The sequence below is a fragment of the Mirounga leonina genome, unplaced genomic scaffold (genome assembly GCF_011800145.1).
Source record: "Mirounga leonina isolate KUSES-001 unplaced genomic scaffold, KU_Mleo_1.0 Mir_178, whole genome shotgun sequence".
Taxonomy (NCBI): Eukaryota; Metazoa; Chordata; class Mammalia; order Carnivora; family Phocidae; genus Mirounga; species Mirounga leonina.
In genome coordinates this window covers 18,819,575-18,837,592 of record NW_023270464.1, presented here as the reverse complement: position 1 = coordinate 18,837,592, position 18,018 = coordinate 18,819,575, and the positions used below count along the sequence as shown (strand labels likewise).

Below are 18,018 nucleotides of genomic sequence, written 5' to 3'. Positions count from 1 at the left end.
GAAGAAGAAAGTGTTATTTTCCCCTTTGAAAGGAAAACAGCACTGGGTGAGCTGGTTTCAGGGGCGAAAGTTCCCAAAGATCATTTTGCTAATGACACTCTCATATTCACGGAACACAGAACGACATCGTATATTTGGTTTCAAGGCTCCTGATGACAACAGCAGGCTGCTCTGGAGGTGGACCCGGGATGAGGCCCGAGGAGGAGCTGTCCTTCATGTGATATATTGCGGTGATGTGCCATCTGTCTCTAAGATGATTCTAGTAGCTGTGGAGGAGCCCATGAAAATATCCCTGCCAGGTCTTCTCGAAATTCATCTTTTTCCCTCCTTGTCTATGACAGTCCTCTATATAATAAGGCAATTTAGGAATAGAAGGACAGTAAAGACCCGTCTTTTAAAAAAAATGATGGTCCTGTCACCCAGATTCTCTCCTACCTGCCCCTCCCTTTGATTCTCGCTCAGGATGCCAGGACATCGCTCTCTCAGAGTTCATTTTCATCTCAAGGGCAGTTTAAAGGATGCTGTGATGGGTTCCTTGGGTCTCCATGGCCCTGGGCTTCATTTGGGAAGGCGTCCAATCTCCTCTTTATTTTTCTTTTGTAATATTATATTTATTGAGGGCCTATCAATGCAAAGTCCTGCCACCTACTACCTAGGAGACAAAGATGAATACGAGATGGACTCTGCCCTCAAAGTGCTTACAATCTAGGCGGTCAGCTGCAAGAGTACGTGATGGGAGCAATACTACTTTTGGTGGCGTAAGCAGAGTTCTTTAAAATGTTGACATCATTTGAAAATTGCCCTTGCTAAATTTGTAGGAGGAATTTCAACAGTAAAGCCAAACAGTGGAAAAGGGTGTGTTGAAGAATTGCATCCCCCGATTAGCCAGAGATGCCAGAGAGATAAATATGTGATATTCTGTGATAATGTGGGGAAGCCTGCAGACCTCTGCAGAGGCCATGAGATATAGCGCTGCCTCTCTCCAGGTTTGTGACCTTGGACAATGCTCTTGGCCTCTCTGAGCTCCTGTTTCCCAAACCCACCTCCTAGGTCTTTGTGAGGATTATATGAGATTGAGTGAGAAAACTCCCGACATATACTATAAGCTCATTAAAGGGTTTCTTCCTCTCCCCTGTCCTTTCCCTGTTACTCTAGGATTTGGAGCAGAGCCCAGAACTGCACAAAATGCTAGGCTCCAGCACTAAATATGTTTGCAATCCTGGCAACATTTTAGCCCTTTCTAATTACAAAGTTTATACTTTGCCAAAGCTGAATTAGGGGTGAGGACAGAGAGAAGTTGGGGGGGCTAATTATAGAGACTAAATACACTGGAGTGGGGGGAGGGTAGTGGAGGAGAACCACAGGGCCAATCACACCCAGAGGCTGAGTAATTCCAGGATAATAAGAAGATGCAGACAGGAATTCAGACATGCCCAGAATAATTTAAAAAAATTATTTCAGGGAAATACATGAGACTGATAAGCACAAGATGAGCTAGCTATGAGCCTCTACTTATGGTTTCCCCAAAGTGAGAAGTGTGGGGAGGTTTCTGGGGCTGAGAGAGCTGCAGGTTGATGGGGACCAGGGTGGAGCCATAACTGGGCAACAGAGAGCAGGTGACCCTAGCCAAGCAGTGTGGGTTAAGTCCAGGGGCCCCAGCCACAGAAGGTGGGAACTGCAGGTAGTCCTAGAGGAGGGAGCATTTCCAGAGCTGGGTAATTGCAAGGCTAGACTGTAGCAAAAAGCTGGTTAGTTTCAAGGAAAAACAAAAACAAAAACACACATGCAGGAGCGCTAAGAGGAGAGTACAGGTGAATCAGGACGCCAGGACACCAGGAAGCGCTCCCCCAGCCTGCCATGGCTCTCTGACTTGCCTTTGGGGCAAGTTCGGAAGGTCTTGGATCCTCCTTAATATCACCTACATCAGTTTGTCCATCTGCCAGTCTTTATGTTCCTCCCAGATCTAAATCTACAAAGTTTTTAAAGATCCAGACTTTCAACCAGTGTCCCCTCCTGGACCAACACATTTGTCTCACGCCAGTTCTGTATTTTTCCTTTTGGGGGTATACTTCCAATGGATCTAACAAACAGCAAGCCCGTTGTTTGTAGACTTAGTAAACATGTCTATCAACTAGGATATGATCTTGTTAATATTCTCCTTGGGGTTCAGGGCGCCTCCCATGTACTAGGAGCCCCCCAAAGTATTCATGAAATAGTGAACAACTGTCATGATGACAATTTAGTAAGGCTCGAGGATGCAGAAAGAGAGGAAATGAAGCTGGGGAGGTGGAGTAGGTGTTTCATGAAGGTCTTTCAAGGCCAAATTAAGGACAGTGTTTTGAAGGTCTCGAGAAGCCACTTAGGAGATGATAGGCTGCATGGAGGTGGGCTGACCGCATTGAGGGAATCCAGTTAAGCGATGAGCTAAGGCAGTGCCAGTGGGACGGAGTGCAGGGCATGTCTCCAGACCTTGTTTGTTCAGCATAGTGTCAAAAGTTAAAAGCGAATAGGGTCAGCTGGCAAAATCTGCAGGCCACACAAGACGGGGATCTCTGGCTTTCTTTGATATGGCCATGGTAGTCTTCAAAGACACATTCAATTCTTTTATTGGAGTAGTTGTCTAAACTGTTTGTTCCTTCTCTTCAAGCCAGTCTTTCAACCAGGAGAATTGTTTTTGAGTCACATCTATTTGGGGAAGGACAAAAATGTGTCTGAAAGGCCCAGCAGGTTCTAATAGCTCTTCTTGCTCTGGGAGATTGAAGTCCACCAGCAACGTGACCTACTTAGAAATGCTCCCTTAGATAATCCCGTGTTGTGTTCTCTGAGCCCCCCGGTGGATCTGCATAGCACAGGGGTTCCATTTAATGGCTCTTTTCTTCCCAAAGGAAGTATTTCTTCAGGATCTCTAGAGAAGGGAGCTGGCACGGGGTGGTGGGGAGAGGTGGTCAAGACCCTGGCCTGGGGCTGAGGGGTGGGGGTGGGGACTCAGGGTAAGCCCACACAACAAAACGAACAAAAACCCAAAAACTTGCCTCCATTCCTTTCCCTTTTTCTAGCCTAACCTAAACTTTGTCTGTGCCAGTTTTATTCTTCAAGCTTCGAGGCATCAATTAGTTGAACACCCTCTGTTGTCACTCAAAGGCCTTCCCAATCTGGCCCTAACTTCTTTTCCACACTGATCTCCAGCCATCCTCCCAGGGTCCCCCTAAGCTCCCTCTTGACTCATCAGCTTCTCTGGAGTCACATCATTAGGTAATTTGGCATCACTGAAGGAGAGCAGAATATGCCACCCCAAAAGATGTCACCTTGGCCAATTGATTATTTTGAATTGAGCTTACTTAAGAAATAGTTGGTGCAAGAAGGATCCGTGGAGCCTCCTTTGTTCCTTTGGAAATAAATCCCCCTTGTGAAAGGTATGCTCCTTGTACCAGCAGGGTAGGAGGCATCCTCATCACCAGATATAGGGAATTTAGGGCTAAGAGGGCTGTATAAAGAACACTTGTCACTTCTAAACTAATTTACTACCCCAAGCCCAAACCCCTTCATCTGGTCAATTCTTTACAAATTTATTGTTTCTTTGTCTAAAAGGTATATAAGCTGCCTGCTTTGGTCACTTGAGTATCCTATTCTTTTTTTTTTTTTTTTTTTTGGTACTCCTGTACATACAAAATTAAAATTTTTTCCCCTGTTAATCTGTCTTATGTCGATTATTAGGCCAGCCAAAGAACCTAGAAGGCAAGAATGGAAAAATTTCCCACCCCTGCATTACCCAAATTTGCAAGATTCACTGTATAATTTTGTCAGTCTGAGCATTTACTTGGGCACGTATATTCCTAAGCGAACACACAGGGATGTGCTCAGTTGTTGGTGTATAGTGTATACTCTCTGTTGAATGCACTTGATTGTAAGGTAAAGTGGAATTGTAGAGGAATGTTCTGGTATAGAATAGAGGAGGCCAGATCCCAAGGACCTGGGTTGGGGACTCTGAGTTGTCTGGCAGGCAGGCCCTTCCAGTTGTAGCCAATAGATTCCTGTGCGCATTTAAGGTTTCTTTGAGCTAGCACTGGTTTCCAGGAGAGGAGATAAGTGTATGGGGGAGGAAGCTTTGTATAGGTGGAGAGTTTGAATCTGGACTCTCAAACTTACTGGCTGTGTGACCTTGGCAAGTGCCTTGACCTCTCTGAGCCTCAGTTTTCTCTTCTATGGAATAGAGAAATAAGGATATCTATCTTGCACTGTTGTGAAGTTCAATGAGATGATACATTTTTTGTACTCAAGTGAGAAAGTGTTGCTTTTTTTCTACTTGGAAGGCAGCGTTTTCTGTCTGGGTGGTATTTGCCAGTTTTCCAACAATCATGCACGATTCTCGAGACTTTTACCATATCACTGGCAAAGATCAAACATCACCTGTACTCCCGTTTAATTAAAAAAAAAAAACTTATTCTTACTAACAGAATACATTTATTTAGGAAGGAGACTATATCAATCCTATAACCATAGGATAACTATAAAAACAAACACAATGAAAACAACACAGTTATGTTACTGCTGTTCAGCCAGATACTGTTCTCTGCTAAAGGCTGTGAATCTAAGGCTTGTTTTCACTTTGTTGCAAAAGGGCAATTCGTGAGTTAGCAGGTAGGTGGTAGAGCTGTGCTGGTCCCCCAAAGAAGATTTTGATGTCCTTGACCATCAAAAGGGATTGAAAGAACTGAAAAAATACAATCACACTTTCTCTATGTGATTCAGTGTTATTTAATGCTATGCTTGAACACCTTTTGAAATCATGTCAGTTCCCACAAAAGATAGCATCTTCCACTTTGGGAAACGCTGGCCTTGATCATCAGTCATTTGAGAGCACAATATTAGCCCATGACTGCAGGGATGTGGGTCATGGTCAGGATCTCTAGAGAAGGGAGCTGGCACTGGGTGGTGGGGAGGGGTGGTCAAGAACCTGGCCTGGGGGTGAGGGGTGGGGGTGGAGATTCAGGGCAGGCTGCAGCAGAGTGGAGTGCTAAAAATCCAGAGGGTCTCACCTCAAAGGCTGCAGATTTGCTGCTCAAGTGGGGTGAGGGTAAGGCTCTTATTGTGCTTTTGGCTGTGTTATACATTGCTGCAGAGGTGAGGGAATATGGAGAAATGCAGATCTGGGTGCTGGGCATTTATATAATTATAGCTATTTTTATGGAGCTCTTCCCAAGGTTTCTGAACATATTAACTCATTTAATTCTCATAATAACCCAGTGAATAAAAATCTGTATTCTCTTCATTTCACACATGAAGAAACTGCAGCCTAAAGGTTAAATAACTTGCTCTGATTTTCTGAGCCTGTAAGCGGCAGAGCTGGTATCTGTAAATGTATGCGGTGGGCAAGAATTTGCTTTACAACACCACCCAAGGCAAGAAAGTGCATTCAAAGTGTTTTTCTTAATCAAATCGCAGTAGTGTTGGTAGATGGCCATTATCAGTCTTTGTTAGGTTTCCCTTCCCCACTCCTGTGGGTGGACCACTTAAGTGGTCCCCCAAACAGTGGGGATGCCTGGCTCTTAGCCCATGGCTGTGGCCACCATGGTTTTCCTTGTTCTTCCTGCTACTCAGGGCTGCCTGCAAGAGCTAGCTTTGCGCCCTCTGCTAGGCAATTCCTGTCTGGATAAATACAGTGACACCACTCAACAATCTGTTTACAGACTGTATGGCTGGGTGGGACCCCATTGCTGATCCCAGGGCTGCAGGATTAATAGTCTCCATAGCTGCCTCCCAGCTCTCCTCCATCCAGAGTGCTGCCTGTAAGAGGGACTGGGGTCCATCTCCTCTCAGGGAACTCACTTCCTACTTCTCAGTGTTCCCCCTCTCCCAGAGCTTGGGCACCTCATCTATAAGTCAAAACACCAGCCCCTCTTCCTCTTCCCTTCTAGCTTAGCTCCTGGGAGAGTCTAATTGTCTGGAGGGTTGGTTAAAGGCTTCTTTGGCCTTGCCCTTGAATCAACACACACACACACACACACACACACACACACACACACAAATGTTACCTGTTTCCTATGGAAAGAAGAACATAGGGCAGAGGTTCTTGACCTTGAGTTAGCACAAAATTACCTGGAGAACTTGCTAATAAAACAGGTTTCTGTCCCCTTTTTGTTTCAAAAGATTTGGAATGGGGCCCAGGAATCTGTATTTAACTGGCAGGAAATGGTTCTGCTGCAGGTGATTTGAGGACCACACCGTGGAAAACACTGGCTTGCCTTTAGGACACAGAAGAACCAAGAGGGAGAAAATTAACATTTCAGGGAGTACTAGGCAAACATTAACATCTTAACAAATCAACCTGCATAATATAAATACATATTTGCAATATGTAATATTATGGAAATTATTGGTATAATGATACGAATATATGATCTGCTTAGCATTTCCAACTACTATTATAATGTGATCATTTTCTTCTCTTTCCTAATAAGTCCTTCAAAAACACAATTTTTATAATGCCATAATATTTAACTGTATAAGTATGCTAACATTTATTTACCATTTTTAATACATGCTTGTTTTCCAGGTTTGATGTTCTAAGTAATGTTTTGATCAACATATATCTCCATACATTATTCTCTTGCCTTTATATTTTAAAATGAAGAACTGTTCTGAACATCCCTAGTACTTTCAAGGATTTAGTATTGCTTTGAAATACTTGTTTTTTTCTTCCCACTGAAAGATCAGGTGGTTTGGTTTGTGTTTAATAATCAAAGGAGATATGATAGTTTGTGCGGCTTATGCTCATGAACTCCCAAAGTATGGTGTGAAGTTTGGCCCGACAAATTATGCTGTAGCGTATTGTACTGGCCTGCTGCTGGCCCGCAGGCTCTTCAGTAGGTTTGGCATGGACAAGCTCTATGAAGGCCAAGTGGAAGTGACTGGAGATGAATACAATGTGGAAAGCATTGATGGTCAACCTGGTGCCTTCACGTGCTATTTGGATTGCAGGGCTGGCCAGAACTACTACTGGAAATAAAGTTTTTGGGGCCCTCAAGGGAGCAGTGGATGGAGGCTTGTCTATCCCTCACAGTACCAAACGATTCCCTGGTTATGATTCAGAAAACAAGGAATTCAATGCAGAAGTACATCGAAAGCACATCATGGGTCAGAATGTTGCAGATTATATGCATTACCTAACGGAAGAAGACGAAGATGCTTACAAGAAACAATTCTCTCAATACATAAAGAACAACGTAACTCCAGACATGATGGAGGAGATGTATAAGAAAGCTCATGCTGCTATACAAGAGAATCCAGTGTATGAGAAGAAGCCTAAGAAAGAAGTTAAAAAGAAGAGGTGGAACCGTCCCAAAATGTCTCTTGCCCAAAAGAAAGATTGGGTAGCTCAGAAGAAGGCAAGCTTCCTTAGAGCTCAGGAGCAGGCTGCTGAGAGCTAATAAACCAAACCACAATTATCTATGAAGATTTTTCAGATAAAGACAATAATAAACTTATTCATCAAGCAAAAAAAAAAATCAATTGTTTCTCACACCTTGGAAACTAGCTTTCTGTTTTAACACAATGGAAATAGCTGGGTGATTCAGCTAAGAAGGGAGAGAAGTGTACTTTCCATGTCATACTAATGAGCAAATGCTGTTGTAAGTAGGACAGGGGCAGTGATTGTGGGGAGACTCAGAGAACGCTGTCTCCCAATACCAGCCAGAGAAGTCTTGGTATTTTCAGCCCATGGATTGATGTAACCTACGCCAGAATCATCAAGCAGTATGTTTCAAGTAGCACTGCAAGTGGCTAAAATGTTACAGTCAGGAAGTTGTTAACAAATAACTCAAGCCTTCCTGAGAACCCCTGCACCACAGTTATCTCAGCGGGGAACTTGGTGGTAGTAGAAGGCCAGTTAGGGAAGCAAAGGAGTGAACGGGTCCTTGTGAAAGGTGGCATCTTCAGGATGTCAGCTGACCCGACTTTTTTTTTTTTTTTTAAACATAGGTAAACCAGTTGGTCTATTCACAACAAATGCAAGGGCACTCTGGCCCATGGGCCGTTTTAGACTTGCTTTCAGCCTGACACTGAATAACTATTAACCTTTAACGAGCAAACATTTTCAAAGACTTCTATGGTTAAAGGCTCTGTGTTTGTTGTTGGAGATGCAAAAATAAGTAAAAACCCAGTGCATTATCTATCCTACAATTGCTTACAATCTCTTGGCAGAGAGACACATAAACAGTTACAATAAAATACGATAATAGAGATATCATGGGACCTCATGGAGTAATTCTAAATATTTAAGAATAAAGAGCCATCAAATTTCCAAAAAATGGCTTATCAGTTTGTAAATGTTGCTCTTAATTTAAAACAGATACTATTCCTAGATATTAAACTAATAACAATTATGTTTTAAATATTACTTTGATGGTTCAAAGCATTGTCACAGATACAGAAGAAAATGTTGAGTCTGATACTGGAAAGGACTTTAAGAAGTCACCTAGTACAGCCCCTCTTTTTAGGGACCTCAGAAAGTCAGTGACTCATTCAAGGTCCCCCAGTAACTTGATGGTAGAGATAAGACTATAATTCAGGTCCTCTTTCCAGTGGTCCAGTGGTCTTTCTCTTCCACAGCATACAATATTTTATGCTGAGTCCCCTGCCCTCTCTTAGTACTCATTTTTGGTATGACCTACACAATTCATATGAAAACTTAAGGAAGAGATGTCTGCAAAGCTAACTGACACATTGGACATCTCATTAGTACTCATTGGAGTTTGTTGACTTCACTATCTCTTGTTCATGTAAAATAGAATTCACTATCTTGTTCATGTAAAATAACATTTACTCAAGTTATACCTTTATATGCCTCAGTTCCCACTAAACTCGTGTCAAATAGTTTCAGGGGTACCCAAGTCTAGCTCATGTATTGGGGTACTAGTCCTTCCGGTCCAGGTTATCCACCATTTTCTTCTGCCTTGATTCACTGGGGTGAATCTCCCTTCAAGGCCAATTGCAACTGAGGACACAGCTGCTGCTGAGGGGGACAACCAGTGGGCCCAGCTTTCCAGGGGTGGGTGCTGAGGACACTCGTATCTTTGCTAAGGGGACCATCTTCTGTTACTGCTTGTGCTAAAGTTGCTACATTCCAGGCTCTTGATACATCATGAAGATTTGATCGAATCTGGTGAGAAATCTGAGTTATCCCTTCCTCCAGTTGTGACCCACTGGGCTGTGACCAGGCTGTGCTCCCCGATTCTCTCTTACAATAGGAAGCTCTTGGCCCCATATGCAAATAGACTTTGGGATGCTCGCCAACTGGGCTCTCAAGACATGAGAAAATCCTAGGATTAATAGACCTTAGACTCGAAGCATAAAATCAGTACCTAACTGGAAAAGCCTGAATTTCATGGATGTTAACACAGGTTCCAGGGACAAAGAGGCTGTGGTCATGGGAAACACTGATTTCAACAAGTGAAATAGATTTATTTTGGTGGGGGAAAGAACAGCAGCTTTTTTTGAGGTATAACATATGTAACGTTAAATCCACTCATGAGTGTACAACTCGATGATTTTTTAGCAAATTTACGAAGCTGTGCAACCGTCACTATAATCCAATTTTAAAACATTCCTCTCATTCCCCCCACCTGAATTTCCTTAAGTTTACTTACAGTCAATCCCCACTCCCACCCCTGGCCCTGGGCAACTGCTAATCTACTTTCTGTCTCTGTGGATTGCCTGTTCTGGACATTTTATATAAGTGGATTCATGTGATATGTGGCCTTTGGCATTTGGCTTCTTTGACTTGGTATGTTTTTGAGGTTCATCCGTGTTGTAGTATGTATCAGTACTTTGTGCCTTTTTATTGCTAATTATTATCCCATTGCCTGGATATACCCATTTTGTGATAGACGTTTGTATTGTTCCCAGTTTGGGGCTGTTATAAATTATATTGTTATCAACATTCTTGTATTAGTCTTTGTGTGGGCATGTTTTTTTTTTTTTTAATTTTTATTTCTCTCAGGTAGATACTTAGGATGGAATTGCTGGCTTATTTTGTAAGTGCATGCTTAACATTTTAAGAAATGTTAAAACTTAACATTTTAAGAAACTGAAGGAGCTGAACCATTCTTCATTCCCAGCACCGATGGATGAGGGTTCCAGTTCAGCACATTCCAGCCCACCCTAGCTATGGTCTGTCTGTGGATTCGAGCTGTTCCGGATGTGTATGTGGTGCAGCTCATTGTGGTGTTAAATAAGTATCTATTCAGGTCTTTCACAGACTTGAACCTAGCAATGTGCAGTTTGAATCTCCAGAAGAGAATAGTGAATAGGGTATGCCATGTTTCCTAAACTCAAATAAGCTCTTGGAATTCTCTCTCTCTCTTTTTTGCCCCCCTGAAATGAGCTTATGAAAGGCTTAATGTTCTAGAGCATACATTTTGGGAAGCATTACATCATTCCATTCTAATATTATTTTTAGCTTTGTTCTCGGTGATATTTAATTACACACAAGAGTTTACCACCCAGTGATGCTGAGTCGAATAGCACAGACTCAGAGGTTCAGAGAACTTGAGAGGTAAGGGAAGAGGCTGACGAGGTTAGGGCTGGCTTGCATCTGAGAGGTAGTGGTTTTCATGAGGAATGAAATGTCAGTTTGTTTTTCTCTGTACTTGGTTCCCCAGCACGGCCCAGATGGACCCCCACATCTCCAGTGGAGCTGGGCTGGGCTCAAGCTGAGATGTTGGCTACACTTTAATTGTCAACGCTCAGTCAGATAATGATCATAATGACAGCAACAACAAAGATAATCAGATCAAATTTACATCAATCACATCTGTGCCCGGCACCATGCTAAGCGCTCTTCGCGGATTACCTCACGTGGGTGCTTTTATTACAACGATTTTACAGATAAGGAAATTGAGGCCCGGAGTGGTGAAGAGCTTGAGCTCAGGTCATAGGACGTGGCAGAGTCAGGACTTGAACTGGGACCCCTCTGGGCCCCCTCTGATGCCAGAGTTTGTGCTCTGTGTCCCACCACCCCACTAAAAAGGCAATCTGAAAGAAGTCTGGAAAAAGATTTTTGTTTGTTTTAATTATACAGCAACTGGAGGATTCCGGAAAGGTTTCCAGTATAGAGTTTGCCTCCCGAACATCATCACCTTCCTGGTCGCCTCACCTTCTCCTTGTCCACTGACAGGAAATGCACCATCTGTTCTCCTGTGGGAGACTCCTCGTGTCCATCCTTCTCTTCCAGTCCCACAGCCACCACCTTTGTCCTGGCCTCACCACACCTCTGGATTATTACCCTCCCGGCCATGAAAACTTCTACCTAGTTTCATTGTTCCCAGGTTTTCTCTTAAAAACCAGGTCACCTATCCCCGCCAGGGAGATCTTTCTAGATTCCTGCTCTGTGTGACACACTGCTCTGCTCACTTCAACAACTGTCATGGCTCCCTTTGCTCAAAGGAGGATTCCCAGTCCCTGAGCAGGGCATTCGGACTGACTGCTCTTCACTTCCCCACTGTATCACTCTAAGTCTCCCTTCTTGGATTGACCGCCGTAGGCAGGTGCTTCACCGCTGCCCAAACAAGCTAAGTCATGTTCTCCTCCATGACTTTGCTGATCCTTGGTCTCCAGCGTTCAGTGGCCTCCTCTCCTTCTGGCTTCTCTAAGCCCTTTTCTGACCTTGACAGTCTCCAACCTCTAGGATGCTGTTCCGGCACATCCTAGCCCATAACGACCTGTCCCTCTTCTGAACCCCCTGGGAGAGCCTACGATTGTGACGTCTTCAGCATCAATCTCGTTTACTGTGAAATGAGTTCGTAATAATAGTCCTTGCCTCATAGGATTGTTGTCCTGGTTAAAAGACCAGGATACGCATGATACACTCAGTCTAGTCCCTGGCACAAAGCCACAAGGCAAGTTTTATAAAAGATACTATTAGTAATAATTAAGATTGTCATTTTTATTATTGCATGATGCTTTGCATTGTTCCATCTGACTCTTCGATGAGGGGTGGATGTCTTGAGAATGGGGCTCAGGTCATGTCATATCTATCACATTGCCTGAAGCACCAGAGATTCTGGGGGATGTTCGTGGAGGATGGGTGCACAAAGCCTAACCTGGGGGTCAGAGGCTTGATGCTACTCTTGGCTGTGTAGACAACTCAGGTGTGACCTTGACTTGTCTCTTTGGAGTCCAGTCTCTTCCCATTGTACCCACTCCCTAAGCTTCTCTGTGAACCTGCTTCAAATCCAATCCCTGACGGTCAGTTCTGTGTGTTAACTTGGACACCTTTTTTAATCCTCCCTAACCCTCAGTTTTCTGCATCAATGAAATGGAGAGAATGGTTTTGCTTCACAACTGGCTGTGAGGATAAACAATTATTGCTTTTCAGTTAATAGGTGCTCTCGTGCTTATTCTGTTATTGCTGGTTAGGTGATAAATACTTGGCTTGTTAATGTTGTTGAGTGAATTCATTTCCTGGGGCTGCCTTAACCAAGTACAACAAAGTGGGTGGCTTAAATGAAGAAATTTACCGTCTCATGGTTCTGAAGGCTAGAAATCTGAAATCAGGGTTGGTTTCTTCAGAGGGCAGTAAGGGAGACTTCTCTTCTAGCTTCGGGTGGCCTCAGGCATTCCTTGGTTTGTAGATGGCGCTCTCCCCGTGTCATGTCATCTTCGCTCTATTCAGATCGGTGTCTGAGTCCAAATTTCCCCTTTTTATAAGGTCACCAGTCATCCTGGATTAGAGTCCACCCTAATGATATCATCTTAACTCAATTACTTCTAGAAAGACCGTATTTCCAAATAAGGTCACATTCTGAGGTACTGGGTTTAACACTTCAATATACCTTCTTGGGGATTCACATTTCAACCCATAACATTGAAAGTGATTAATGGTTGTATTCTCTGGAAAATGCTTTGCTGGAAAAATAACTTGGCCTTTCTCAATGGAAGAGAAAACGACCCCACAACACCCAACAGTGACTCCTCCCTACTCGAATGCACTTGCCATTTGCAGAAGCTCATTTCACGGGATCAGATGAGTGGAATTGGCATTGACAAAGATCTCCTTCTTTCTACAAAGCGAGTCCCACGACCTCTGCCCCTTGTGACATTTCCCACATATACTTTTAGAATTGCAAATCTATCATTTCTGGTTCATGACATTTTTTGCAGAGCCCCCCAGGATGGAAATAACACACCAGATCTCAGGCAGTTGGCATTCTTTCTCTGTTTTTTTTTTTTTTTTTTTTTTTTTATAGCACTCTGCAAAACTCTCATGCTGTTTACATGTGATTTATATTCCTCCTGTGGTTCCTAAATGGATATAATAAAAACAGATTTAGAATATTAATTTGACATGATTCAGGCCAGCATGGTCCAATACAAATTTATTTACTGGGGATGATGAAAAATCTGAAAAGATAAAGTGAGAATCAGTCCTTAGTAAATCTTTCTTGCTGTCTCTTATGACACTGTTCCTGAGAAGGCCGTCCACTGGAGTTCTTGGGATATTTGTGGAAAATGTAGGTTTCCAGGTCCCACCTACCACTCTGCAAGTTCTGTGTCTTTGGAGGAGGGGTCCTGGGATTTGCATTTCTAATAAGTCCCTCAAGCCCCTGTGGTTCTGGCCCACCCTTCGTTTGAGAACCACTCGTCTCTGGCATCGCCCAGAAGAAATATATATATATTTTTAAGATTTTATTTATTTATTTGAGAGAGAGCACATGAGAGGGGGGAGGGTCAGAGGGAGAAGCAGACTCTCTGCTGAGCAGGGAGCCCGATGTGGGACTTGATTCTGGGACTCCAGGATCATGACCTGAGCCAAAGGCAGTTGCTTAACCAACTGAGCCACCCAGGTGCCCCTGTGTTTTGTTTTGTTTTGTTTTGTTTTTTCCCTGTGTTTTGTTTTTGAGTCACTGAGTTCCAGAGCTGGAGTCTGTCCAGGGCTGAAGGTGAAGAGAGCCAGGCGGGTAGACGTGGGGCAGGGGGATGAGTGTGTCCAGTCCATTGTGGGATGGCATCTGCTGAGCGTGGATTTCAGATGGGACAGGGAGGCCTGTAAAGGTTGACAACACACACACAACAGTAGGTGGGTTGAGCTGCGAGGTGAGTCTCTGGCAGCCCCAGGGAAGGGGTCCAGCAGCCAGGGAGAGCTGAAGTGGGGTCAGGTGTCTCGGAGGGGCCCTGCCTCCACCCCTGAGAGTTGCTCAGGGAGCAGCTGGGCCTCCGTGTCCCTCTGGGGAGCTGTGTGAAAACTCAGACCCCTGAGCTTGAACCAGCCCCTCTGCATGCTCGGGAATCTGCATTCTAAAGCCCTCCAGGTGATCTATGTGACAGTCCCCCTGAATAGCGTTTGGGAAGCACAGGGACCATGCAAAGAACTGACTTTGGGAATCAGTGGGTCTGGCGTTGAGTCTTCATTGTTTGATCTTGACCTAACTCCCGCTGAGCCACAGTTTCTTTATCTGTAAAATGAAAGTACAAATACTTTCTTCTTTTTGTTTTGATCGTTGTGACAGTTAGGGAGAAGGGACATGACACATTCAGCACAATTTCTGGCACACAGTAGGCGTCATGAAGTGGTGGCTCTAAACCTTTCGAGAACTGAGATTCGAAGGATGTGATTGGGACAGGGTGTGCCAGTCGCTGGGCGTGAGTATCAGCAGGTAGCCTCGGGGATTGGCTTTGGCTCTGGCAATACTGGGTCCTGGTTTCTACAGTTGGGACTAGGGAAGAAAAAGAGTGGCAATCATGTCAAGGCTAAAATAATATTTCCCACGCAGGTCCCAAGCATTTTATGAACAACCTTATGAGGTAGCTGGTATGATTATCCCCATTTTACAGATGAGAAAACAGAGCCTCAGAGAGACATGAGCATGGTCACACAGCCCTGATGTGGCAGCATGAAGCTTTCCGGCTCTGGGTCTTCAGCAGCTTTTCCTCCCTAGTTAAGCCAAGTACGAGGTCAGAGGGGCCCTCAAACCATCAAAGTGCCGAGTCTCCAAGTGAGCCAGGCCTTCGGAGAAATGGTCCTGAAGGTTTGCCACAGCATTCTAGATATAAAATCGTATAGCCACTTCATAACAAAGTTAGAAAAGCTGGCATTTTTCTAACAGAAGCTGAGCTATAATAAATCTGTCCTGTTGCCAAAGGCTTGATAAATTCTAACAAAATCCCATAACACAATATCGTCTTGTATTGAGAATCCCTTGCCCACTTTCTGCTTCCTTCTCTTGTAAGAGTTGACCCTTTTCATAGGTTAATCAGCACCTCCAAAGACCTCTCTGACCACTGTTGTTTCTTCCCTTCCCCTTTGTCTCACTGATTCAGTCCTTATTCATTTGATACAAATCCAAATGTCTAATCAAGATTTCCTCCACCTAGCACCTGAAGCGCTGGCATGTGTAAACATATTTGTATAATTCTGAGAGTATTTTAAGAATTTCTGCATTTTGTAACACTCCTCTCTCCCTTTTCTCTACTCCCAGGGCATAACCTTCAGTAGCAGAACAAATCAGGCCAGCTAGCAAGCTGCCAAGTCCTGTGGGCTCCTTGTCAAGGAAAACAGCTGACCCCATTTCTAATCAACCTCTCCCCACACAACTCTCCTGGGTCACTGAAGGAGACCAGACCAGAATTTGAAACTTTCCAAAAACGTCCAATATACACTGAATGCAAAAGGATACTTACATTGTCTTTGCATAAATCTGCTCTGTTTGGGAGATAAGGGGGAGAATCACCCAAGAAGTCACACGAACAGATTCTACCTTGAACACCTCTGCACATATAATGGGTGATGGTTATAGAAACAGCCCAAACCTCTACCACAGTGCAAGAGATATAGCTCGAGAGGCGACCTGGCAGTCCCGGAACCAAGGAATGGATGACTACAAGTATCAGGACAACTATGAGGGGTATGCCCCCAATGATGGCTATTACCGTGGCAATGAGTCCAACCCAGAGGAGGATGCACAGAGCGATGTTACAGAAGGCCATGACGAGGAGGATGAGATCTATGAGGGCGAGTACCAGGGCATCCCTCACCCAGATGATGTCAAGGCCAAGCAGGCCAAGATGGCACCCTCCAGGGCAGATGGCCTTCGGGGCCAGGCCGACCTGATGGCCGAGAGGATGGAAGATGAGGAGCAGTTGGCCCACCAGTATGAGACCATCATTGATGAGTGTGGCCACGGGCGTTTCCAATGGATCCTCTTTTTTGTCTTGGGTTTGGCTCTGATGGCTGATGGGGTGGAGGTGTTCGTGGTGAGTTTTGTCCTGCCCAGTGCAGAGAAGGACATGTGTCTGTCCAGTTCCAAAAAAGGAATGCTTGGTAAGTAGAAATTTCCAAAGATCCTTCTCTTTGTGACATTAAATTATGAAGGGGAAAGAGCAGTTAAATTTATATAGTACCTGTCACTATTGGGCACCTTAAATCTATCACGATGCCCTTGCAATGCTCTCATTTTACCTTTAAGGCATTTTTATCTCAGAGAAAATTAATTGGCTCAAGTTTACCCAGTTAATAAGTATTAGAGCTTGGATCCCTGCTCAGGTCTGTCTGACTCTCAAGTTCTTAGTTCTTTTTCCAAATCTTATTGCCTTTTTGAGAGTCAGACCTCTCTCATCTTCATATTAAACCACCTTCCATATTGAAACGGCAAATACATTTTGTGAGTGGTAGGCCAGAAAGCTTCTTCCTCTCAGCCCTCTCTGTGTCCTTCTAGAATCTGATGGCGTCTGCTCCCGGTTTCTCTTGTATGTAAGTGTCAGTGGGCTAACTGCCCATGTACCTTGGGGATGCATGCTGGGCTGAGCTTATCCCCACATCCCCTGCAGGCCACTGGGAATCACACTGTGAAGCACAGATGGATTCCACAGGATGGAGGACCAGCCTTGCAAATCAGTAATAGACTGGTACTGTGAGAGCCAAGCCTCAGATATCAGGGCCTGAGACAAAGAGGATTTTGTGAAGTTAGAGAGAGGATGGGTACCAAAGGTGTGGTGTAGAAGAGATTCATCATAATACAGACAAGGATTTGTGTTGATCATTAAATGTCTTGGAAACATATCCATTCTCTAAATGTAAAGTCCATGCAATTGATTATTTAGCAAACATATAGTTATTGAGAACTTACTATGAGTCATGTTCTTAAGAACCCTCAAGAACTCAAAACCTGTCTAACAACTTAATTCATTCACCCAATAAATATTTATTATGTGTATACTGTGTGCCAGTCTCTGTGCTCAGCCCTTGGGAAGAAAATATTGAACCAGATAGACATGGTCCTTGCCTCTCAAGGGACTCACACACAGCAGGACAAATAAGCATTAACAGACGCAGAGAGTTATTCAATTACTGTAGAGGTAAGTGCTATGAAATACTTTGTAGGACTCTCTTCTCTAGTACTTGCTTTAAAGAAAGCATTGACAGGGGCACCTAGGTGGTGCAGTCAGTTAAGCATCCGACTCTTGGTTTTGGATCAGGTCCTGATCTCAGGGTCCTGATCTCAGGGTCGTGAGATTGAGCCCCTCATTAGGCTCTGTGCTCAGTGTAGAGTCTGCTTCAGATTCTCTCTCTCTCCCTTTGCCCCTCCTACCCATGCTAAAATTTCCCACTAAAATAAATAAATCTTAAAAAAAAAAAAAGCAACTGTTGGCAAACATTTTCTATAAAGACCCAGATAGTAAATATTTTAGGCTTTGCAGGTCCAGATAGTCTCTGTTACCACTACTCAACTCTGCCTCGGTAGCACAAAAGCAGCTATAGACAACACACATGGGCATAACTGTGTTCCAATAAAACTTTATTTATGAAAAAAGACAAAGGGCCAGATCTAGCCTGTGGGTTGTAGTTTGCCAGCCCTGATTTAAAGCCCCTCTAAATAAGATTGGGATATAACATAAACACCTGCAATAAAGAGTTGTTCCTGGAAGCTTTTAAAGAACAAACTTTAACTAAAGGGCCATTTAAAATGATTAAACTGTGTCATATATGACCAGTAGGGAACCGAAAGAGACTGAGTATGTACAAAC

General features: G+C 43.9%; 1 protein-coding gene and 1 pseudogene across 1 annotated transcript in view; both read left to right on the top strand.

Annotated features, from left to right (window-relative positions):
- SV2B (synaptic vesicle glycoprotein 2B) overlaps nt 1–18,018 on the top strand; it is a 179,287-nt gene that overhangs the window by 96,133 nt on the left and 65,136 nt on the right. The window contains exon 2 of the mRNA XM_035024071.1: nt 15,474–16,315. Within this exon, the coding sequence (XP_034879962.1) occupies nt 15,775–16,315 (541 nt within the window). The 5' untranslated portion in view covers nt 15,474–15,774. The remainder of the gene's footprint in view (nt 1–15,473; nt 16,316–18,018) is intronic.
- On the top strand, nt 4,356–7,505 carry LOC118023161 (annotated as a pseudogene).